Here is a 9223-nt window from a genome sequence, read left to right on the forward strand (position 1 = left end):
TGTCACGAAATTACATTGTTAGCGGAGTATTTATAAAACTACAGAGAAAATAATGCACAAAACAACAATTGGAAGTTAAAGGATAAGCTGAGATTCTCGAAAAATGATTGTCAAGAGTAAAAATGATCGATTTTGTAAAGACCAATCTTCAAAATTTTTCCTCTATGTGTAGTATAGACAAATCATTTGCTCACCTAAATTAAGCCAAACTTCATAAGCACATCTCATTCTCTTTAAAAGGAAAAAAAAAAGTAAACATGGAAAAATCGCAACCCACCCTCGAGCATGGTAACCCAATGATAGGGGGGTCGCACGGTCTCTCGCGAGTTCATAAATCCGAGTTATATCATAAGCAAACTTCCGGCTTGTTAGTCGAGCATTCCGGGCTTCTACCATGTCGATGAAACCTACAACAGCAAACAAACACGAACACATATATGAATAGATCGGCTAATTATGGCTCAAACCGAACTTATTGTAATGGCCATACGACACGACTTTTATGATAGCATCAAGATTGGACAGTCATACTAATCATCTATTTATACTCTTTATATATATAAAAAAAAAAAAAACATGCGATCCGTCACGACTTGGGCGGGGCCGAGCCGGAGCACCCCCAGTCCTCGAGCTGCGGGGGAAGGTCCATGTCCCGCGTGAGCCGACGCTGGCTTCGGTTCCCACGGCGGGAAACGAAAACACATTCCCCCAACTACTCTCCGACTGGCGGGAAACTTTCGCACCACTCGCATTAAACTTAAAAAATGAAAAGAGATGACCGCAATAAAAAGAAATAATAATAATAATAATAATAAAAGCGGAAAACTATTTAAAACAAAATTACGAAAAAACGCAAACCCTCCTCTGGCTTCCTCCATTTTTGGGGACACCGACTCGGATCAAACGGGACTCCGACTCTCCTCCTCCTCCTCGTCCCTCTTTTTAATTCAGATCGTCACTTCTGATTCCGATTCGGCCTCTCACTCTCTCTCCGGAGAACAAGCAAGCGACGACCTCGATCGATTTGTCGATCTCCGGCGAAACAGGTCTTCAGCACCGCCATGGCGAGGCCCTCGAAGCAGCAGGCGTCGTCCGATGAGGGCCTGTCCGACGGGTACGAGGAGGAGGAGCAGCAGCAGCTCAACGAGCCGGTCAACGAGGAGGACGAGGAGGAGCTCGAGGCCGTCGCCCGCTCCGCCAGCTCCGCCGACGAGGACGACTCCCCTCCGGCCGCCGACGCCGACGAGAATGGCGAGGCCGAGGAGGAGGACGACGATGAGGTTCCATGTTTGCCTGCGCCGCTTTTTTTTTCACTGGATTGGTTGGAATTTTTTGGCGCCGGATCTCTTTCTTGCTTTCTAGGGTTTTGCAGGGGTCGGTGCGGTTATAGGTCTCTCTGGTGTTTTGCGCTAGGAAGTGGATGGGTGCTTCGTGTTTGAATGCAAGTTTTTCAGAAGTTTTAGAATGAGCGTTGGATTTCGATCGAGGATGTTGAGTTAGGACACTCGATACAAGTTGCTGTTCTACTGGTTTCTTGTGATTCTTTTACTGCATTCGGTTCTGCAGACTGGCGCTTGCTATGTTGATCCTCCGTTTTACTAATGTGTCGCGCATAATGAAGTCTAAAATTACACAAGTATATACATACAGAACTTGTTCTGTAAGGTTAAAATTAGCACAAGAGTCGAAGCATTTTCAAGGTGAACTGTTTTCTTGCTCTTTTTTTGGGGTTTTCTATTCCTGGTGTAATCTTGGTTGGATAAAGAAGAGTAGAAGTTAAGAATTTCCTTGCTTGGAGTGTAGGTATGGTATTCAACCTTAATATTATGCTTGCCAAAAATTATGCCTTCTTTGGGAGGGATGTCTGTTTACTTTCTTCTTCTTCTTTTTCTAGTTGGTTGGTTTTGTATCTCCATGGCTGGAGGACTCACGCAGAACTGCAACTTTTCGTTTTTCTTATATTTGAAACTGATGACTGGGATTTTCCCTTTTTGTTTTGACATTTCCTTGTGATTGGCGCTTCATCAATTACCTCACCAGATACAAAGTGGGCGACAGTGGCAAACAAAACTCGTTTATCTTGCTTTGTGTTTGTCTTTACATGCCCATTACTTCTTAAGTTGGCAAGTGCTTCCATACGTCTGAAATGTTGTAGTTAGACTTGTAAGTACGACTCAGTGACGATGAGAAGCGTTGCCACTCTTTATTTACGTAATTACTTTCGTATTCTTTTTCCCCGTTCATTCTGCAGGAAGATGACGGTGAAACAGAAGTTAGCAAGCGTGAGAAGGTCAGGCTTCGTGAAATGCAAAAGTTGAAGAAGCAGAAGATTCAGGAAATGTTGGATCAGCAAAATGCAGCTATCAACGCTGATATGGTGCCTTTACATTTTAAGAATGACTTGTTCTCGCATTATTTTTAGCTCGATGTATCGATTATGACAGTAATATTTTCTTGTTTTTGAAATAATTTTTCAAGAATAATAAGGGACAAGGGAGACTGAAGTATCTCCTGCAGCAAACTGAGATTTTTGCTCATTTTGCCAAAGGCAACCAGTCCTCTTCACTGAAGGGAAAAGGAAGGTACTATCATCAATGACAGTTCTCCCTGTATTTTGTGCATCACTGATATAATTCCTCATACATATGTTACTTTTGACTGCCTGCTGAACGATTTTTCTGGATTGGTCTTACTTCAGACTCTTTTTTCTTTTGGTCAGATTACTTTAGACTTCATAGCTGCTTAATTATGACTAAAAGCTTTGTTTGATCTATGATGGACCTTTTTCCTTATATTATTAATTGCCTAATGCCGGAATTCTTTCGTGGAAAGGTGCTGACGGTCCAGTGGTCTAACACTTGCTAGACTTCCAGTTACATATGGTAACAAGGTTCCATATTCAAAGGGATCTGAGATTTGCTAACATTTATGCAAATGAACGATGTTTAATTGTAACCTTATATTAATTGGTCTCTCTCAGTGGAGAAATAACATCTGCTCATGCTCAAAAGTGGAGAAAACATGTTTGTGAACTTCGTGCATCATTTCCCAGACTATTTATGTGTTTAGCATTCATGTTTGTTCACTGACTTTTTCTTTGCATAACGTGTAGGGGTCGTCATGAATCTAAAATAACTGAAGAGGAAGAGGATGAAGAATGTCTTAAGGAGGAAGAAGATGGGTTGTCTGGTACAGGAAACACACGGCTGTTGACACAACCCTCTTGTAATCTCTCTCTCTCTCTCTCTATATATATATATATATCTATATATCTATCTATCTATCTATCTATCTATCGATTGATTGATTGATTGGAATAAGGATAGTCTTTGCTGCTTATGTCTCTCCTGTACCCCTGCTTTGACTTGCAAAAGCTATAAGGCTTTGTGCAATTTCAGAACGCTAGGTAATGAGGGATTGTAAATGTTCTTGGTGTTGTGAGCAATAATGGATTTGGCGTCATGATTTCTTATCACTAACAATTAGAATACTCCGACAAAGTAGAGGTTTTTAACATCCCTTCCCTGACCCTTGTCTAGCCGGGAGCCTCATGCACTGGGGACACCCTTTATTGGATCGTCGTCTTGCTCTAGAGAGATTCACTTTTGATCTGATTTATACAATTTTCTTGCCAAGAGGATATCTCCAGAAAATATGAGCTCAATGCTTTCTTAAGTTCTACTTGCATGCTTGTTTTGCAGGTATACAAGGGAAGATGAGGGATTATCAGCTTGCTGGATTGAATTGGCTCATAAGATTGTATGAGAATGGCATTAACGGAATACTTGCAGATGAAATGGTAGGTCAAAGGCTGTAGCATTTACATGTAATAACTTTTTAATTCAACTTTGTGCATGATTTATATTGCACATTCAGCTCATGAGCAATCACGCGATAATCTTTTATTATTTATTGGTTGGTTTCAGGGTCTTGGAAAGACGCTGCAGACTATCTCGTTACTGGGTTATCTGCACGAGTTCAGAGGAATTCCTGGTCCTCATATGGTTGTTGCTCCAAAGTCAACTCTGGGTAACTGGATGAATGAAATTCGCCGCTTTTGCCCTGTTCTTCGTGCTGTAAAGTTCCTTGGAAATCCAGAAGAACGGGTATAGCTGTCATGCACTGTTGCTCACTTTTATGGTATATACAAATGCCAAGAAGAGTAATTAATGTGACACTTTTTTACTGCTGCAGAGGTATATACGTGATGAACTATTGGTTGCCGGGAAGTTTGATGTATGTGTTACCAGTTTTGAGATGGCAATTAAAGAGAAGTCTGCCTTGCGCCGATTCAGCTGGCGGTATATTATAATTGATGAAGCCCACAGGATCAAGAACGAAAATTCTCTACTTTCAAAGACGATGAGGCTGTATAATACCAACTATCGTCTTCTTATCACTGGTACACCGCTTCAGGTACATTCTTTACCTTGGCTTTGGAAGCTTTGAGAAATTGCTTTTTATAATTGACCTACTCCCTTTCTGTCTCCAAGTCAATTTACTGTGATGAGGAAATATGGGGTTTAATTTTAAGACATCCATGTCATAGAAAATTAATCAAATTTTAGTTCTTCCTCTGTAGTATGTTGAGAAGATTTTGCTAGAGTTATCCCTTGAATCTGCTCAACATTTCTACAAATATTGGTTCTTTTGCCCTGGGTTTTCCTTTTTCAAATTACGATGAAGTGTTGTTCCTAAGGATGCTGATATTGCTCTTACAGAACAATCTTCATGAGCTGTGGTCTCTTCTGAACTTTCTGCTTCCAGAAATATTCAGTTCGGCAGAAACTTTTGATGAATGGTTTCAAATTTCTGGTGAAAATGATCAGCAGGAAGTTGTTCAACAACTTCATAAGGTAGGCCTTGAACCTCTTTTTGGAACGATTTGATGTCTTTGTAGGATTTCTCACATTTTCATTTTCCTAATTTAAGGTTCTCCGGCCCTTTCTCCTCCGAAGGTTGAAGTCTGATGTGGAGAAAGGTTTGCCTCCTAAGAAGGAAACAATCTTGAAAGTTGGCATGTCTCAGATGCAAAAGAATTATTACAGAGCTTTACTGCAGAAAGATTTAGAAGTTGTTAATGCTGGTGGAGAAAGAAAGCGTCTTTTGAATATAGCAATGCAGTTGCGTAAATGCTGTAATCATCCGTACCTTTTTCAAGGTGCTGAACCGGGCCCTCCTTATACAACAGGAGATCATCTGATAACCAATGCAGGTAAGATTCTGTTTGATGTGGGGTTTGTGGTGTGTCCATATCATATAATGGCTGATGTCCTTGTGTATTAATTTTAATTGCAGGTAAAATGGTTCTCTTGGATAAGTTGCTCCCAAAACTAAAAGAACGTGATTCTAGGGTCCTTATTTTTTCACAGGTAAAGTGACCTTTGAAACATTATTCTCTCATGAGTGCTGTGTAATAAGGATATGTTTGTATTTGTGTTCTTCTCTTTTGAACACCATGTATGATGTGATTGATTCTTTACCCTGGTGGATGGCTTGGTTCCAAATGCAGATGACAAGGTTGCTGGACATTCTTGAGGATTATTTGATGTTTCGTGGGTACCTGTATTGTCGAATTGATGGTAATACAGGTGGAGAAGAACGTGATGCTTCCATTGACGCTTTCAATAAGCCAGGAAGTGAGAAGTTTGTATTCTTGTTGTCCACAAGAGCTGGTGGTCTTGGCATTAACCTCGCTACTGCAGATGTTGTCATTCTCTATGATAGTGACTGGTTGCTCTTAACTCTGAGTTTTAGTTGAGCTATCGTGTCCTCTCTTTTTTTCGTCTTTCTCTTGGCTAATGTTATGAATTACATTCTTTCAGGAATCCACAGGTCGATTTGCAAGCACAGGATCGTGCACACAGAATTGGTCAGAAAAAGGAAGTTCAAGTGTTTAGATTTTGCACAGAGGTTTGTGTTGCTTGTCCCTATTACTCTGAAGGAAGTTATTTCTAATGGTTCTGGTATTAATTACATGGTCACTATTTGTGAAATAGTACACTATTGAGGAGAAAGTGATTGAGAGGGCCTACAAAAAGCTTGCCCTTGATGCATTGGTGATTCAGCAAGGACGATTAGCTGAGCAGAAAAGTGAGCTGCTGCTTAACTTGTACATTCAGTAATTAGGTGGTTTCTAAATTGTGTCACTGATATCTTTTGGAACCTTGCTCTATGCAGCTGTCAATAAAGATGAGCTGCTTCAAATGGTTAGATTCGGTGCAGAGATGGTTTTCAGTTCTAAAGATAGCACCATTACAGATGAGGATATTGACAGAATTATAGCCAAGGGAGAAGAGGCAACAGCTGAGCTTGATGCCAAGATGAAGAAATTTACAGAGGATGCGATCAAATTTAAGATGGATGATAGTGAGTATACTGATACTTGAAAATATTTCATCAGTTCCATCCCAAAGTTGCTCACATCTTCCTTGTTTCACTGCAGCTGCTGAGCTCTATGATTTTGATGATGAGAAGGTATAATAGATCCATTGGTCCTTGGTCTCTACTAAGTAATCGATGTGGCATCTGCATCAGGCATATCTGTGTCGTCTAGGTGGCTTAAATTGGGTGCTTCTTAATGCAGGAGGAGAACAAGTTTGACTTTAAGAAAATCGTCAGCGAAAACTGGATTGAACCTCCAAAAAGAGAGCGGAAGCGCAAGTACTGCTTTTTCTTTTAGTTTGCTGTGCATCTAAATTTTTTTCCCTTCACATCTTACCGTATCACATGATGGTTTCTTTTCCTGAATTAGCTACTCGGAATCTGAGTACTTTAAGCAAACAATGCGGCAAGGTGGACCTGCAAAACCCAAAGAGCCTCGAATTCCTCGCATGCCTCAACTGTAAGAGTTTCTCGAGCTGCCATCTCTTTGACTGAGGACTATGTTCTGACATTCTGGAATACTTTTGCTTTTATTTTCTGTTGCAGGCATGACTTCCAGTTTTTTAACACTCAAAGGCTGAGTGAGCTATATGAAAAGGAAGTACGCTATCTCATGGTGGGTTTAATTGATTTAACATTTTCTGTTACCTTTAACCTGTCCAGCTTGAAGCTGTTCTTGAATCTTGACTTGTTTATTTACATTCAATTTTGCAGCAAGCACATCAGAAGAATCAAATGAAAGATGCAATAGACGTGGATGAGACTGAAGGTACTTCTACTGCACATTAGTTTCTCTGATTAAGGATCTTGTCATATGCTAACCGAGCATTTAAATTTTAGACGTAGGAGATCCATTGACAGCTGAAGAGCTGGAAGAAAAGGAGAGGTTATTGGAAGAGGTATTTGCCTGAGTGTTTGTTTAATGGGATAATGTTCCTGTTGAGCCTTTCTTAATATCGTACTATTGGTAACTTTTAGGGATTTTCAACATGGAGTAGAAGAGACTTTAATACTTTCATCAGAGCTTGTGAAAAGTATGGTCGGAATGACATCAAGAGTATTGCTTCTGAGATGGAAGGTAAAACAGAGGAGGAAGTTGAAAGATATGCAAAGGTTTTCAAAGAAAGATACAAGGAATTGAACGGTGAGTATCCTACTCTGGCAATTTCTTCCATTGTGGCCTTGAGTGGCTAATGTGGATGATATGAAATGTCTTGACACAAGTTAGGGCCATATCGTGGTTTATTGTCTGTTGAACAATGGACTTGCGAAACTGTAGAAGAAACCACATAAATGCAGCGGTCGGCATTACTATGAATTGCCTGGTTTGGCTGAATTCATTAGTGGCCCGTCCTATAAGAAATACTACACACTAGTCTCGCTTTCAGATACTAAATTCTCATGCGGTTTAATGGGAACAGATTTGTGTCTGACTTGTCAGAGACATGATGAAATTATTTGTGTGGCCTCTTGCTTTTGAATCTGTATTGATTGCTTCTGGATCCTTTGCAGATTATGATAGAATTATAAAAAATATTGAACGCGGAGAGGCTAGGATATCTCGAAAAGACGAGATCATGAAAGCTATTGGAAAGAAATTGGACCGCTACAAGAATCCATGGCTGGAATTGAAGATTCAGTACGGTCAGAACAAAGGAAAATTGTACAATGAAGAATGCGACCGGTTCATGGTGTGAATGTTATCCCATTTGTGTTTAGGGCCAAGTCACCACAAAAGAGGTGCTTCCCAAAAGTATCAGTCCTATTTAACTTTTTTATGATCTTGCTGGTTCACTGTCACAGATATGCATGGTACACAAGCTTGGGTATGGAAACTGGGATGAGCTGAAGGCTGCTTTTCGGACATCACCTCTATTTCGGTTTGATTGGTTTGTGAAATCTCGCACAACTCAAGAGCTTGCTCGGAGGTGTGACACGCTCATTCGGTTGGTGGAGAAGGAAAATCAAGAATATGATGAGAGGGAGAGACAAGCCCGTAAAGAGAAGAAGCTTGCCAAGGTTGATTTTCCTCATGAGTCTGATAATGACACTCCAGCGGAACTTCTTTTCGATGTGCTGTTGCTTTAGATGGAAAAAGTGTGTCATCCGTTGACTAACCATTTGTTTTCTCGATTTTTTAGTCTCAGAGCATGACGCCATCAAAACGAGCCGTATCTAGGCAGGCCAATGAGAGCCCAAGTTCTCTGAGGAAGCGCAAGCAATCATCCATGGATGACTACCTCAGCTCGGTAACCACCCTTTTTCGCCTTTCATTGCTATTTCCGAACATATTGGACCCTCGTCACTGACACTCAGAAGCTAACAATTGTTCTTTCGCAGGGGAAGAGGAGGAAATGAAGGAAATTTGGCAGAGCACAAGTATACGACGCTAATGTTGCATCCCCTCATTGCGACCATCTACTCCTAGTTTTTGAATTTGCAGTGGAAGGTTAAGGATAGTAATTTTATGGCGGCTAGACAAAATACTATTAAGTATGGTAGTTTCTTAAAAGGGGTACACCCACGATGAATGCCAGCTCCAAAATAGCGGCATATTTTGATCCTTGTAACGGCTCCTGCTCTGTGGAGCTTTATTCAATTACTGTGCCTTAGCATGGGACACACTAGCGTTTGCGGTCGCCCACGATGCAGAGCCATGTTCTTTTCCGGGGTCGGTCTGGTGCCCTGTGGGTTCCCTCTGACTGCCGTAAATGAGTTCATGTTTATGGTTGTTCATTGGAAATATGCGTTACTCACAAAATTCTTCCCTAAAATTATCAATCGTTATCATGGTTTGCAGTAGATTCACGTGGCGGCAACAGCAGAAGAAAGATAAGAG

General features: G+C 40.8%; 1 protein-coding gene across 1 annotated transcript; it reads left to right on the forward strand.

Annotated features, from left to right (window-relative positions):
• Positions 1-861: 861 nt before the first annotated feature.
• LOC115729426 (ISWI chromatin-remodeling complex ATPase CHR11) lies at positions 862-9028 on the forward strand. The gene is made up of 25 exons (XM_048273244.1): positions 862-1280; positions 2252-2377; positions 2479-2582; positions 3113-3225; positions 3702-3799; positions 3927-4106; positions 4195-4416; positions 4722-4856; positions 4933-5215; positions 5299-5372; positions 5513-5733; positions 5826-5913; positions 6000-6093; positions 6181-6369; positions 6446-6477; positions 6587-6663; positions 6755-6844; positions 6931-7000; positions 7099-7153; positions 7225-7283; positions 7363-7528; positions 7897-8075; positions 8188-8403; positions 8526-8633; positions 8725-9028. Exons 1-25 carry the CDS (start codon positions 1062-1064, stop codon positions 8740-8742), a joined length of 3216 nt encoding a protein of 1071 aa, XP_048129201.1. The 5' UTR covers positions 862-1061; the 3' UTR covers positions 8743-9028.
• Positions 9029-9223: the final 195 nt, after the last annotated feature.

This window comes from Rhodamnia argentea, chromosome 1, assembly GCF_020921035.1.
Source record: "Rhodamnia argentea isolate NSW1041297 chromosome 1, ASM2092103v1, whole genome shotgun sequence".
NCBI lineage: Eukaryota > Viridiplantae > Streptophyta > Magnoliopsida > Myrtales > Myrtaceae > Rhodamnia > Rhodamnia argentea.

Coding starts and splice junctions, on each gene's coding strand:
- LOC115729426 (XM_048273244.1), top strand. CDS start 1,062: ATGGCGAGGCCCTCGAAGCAGCAGGCGTCGTCCGATGAGGGCCTGTCC. Junction 2,378..2,478: donor CAGCTATCAACGCTGATATG/GTGCCTTTACAT, acceptor TAATTTTTCAAG/AATAATAAGGGACAAGGGAG. Junction 6,370..6,445: donor CAAATTTAAGATGGATGATA/GTGAGTATACTG, acceptor GTTTCACTGCAG/CTGCTGAGCTCTATGATTTT.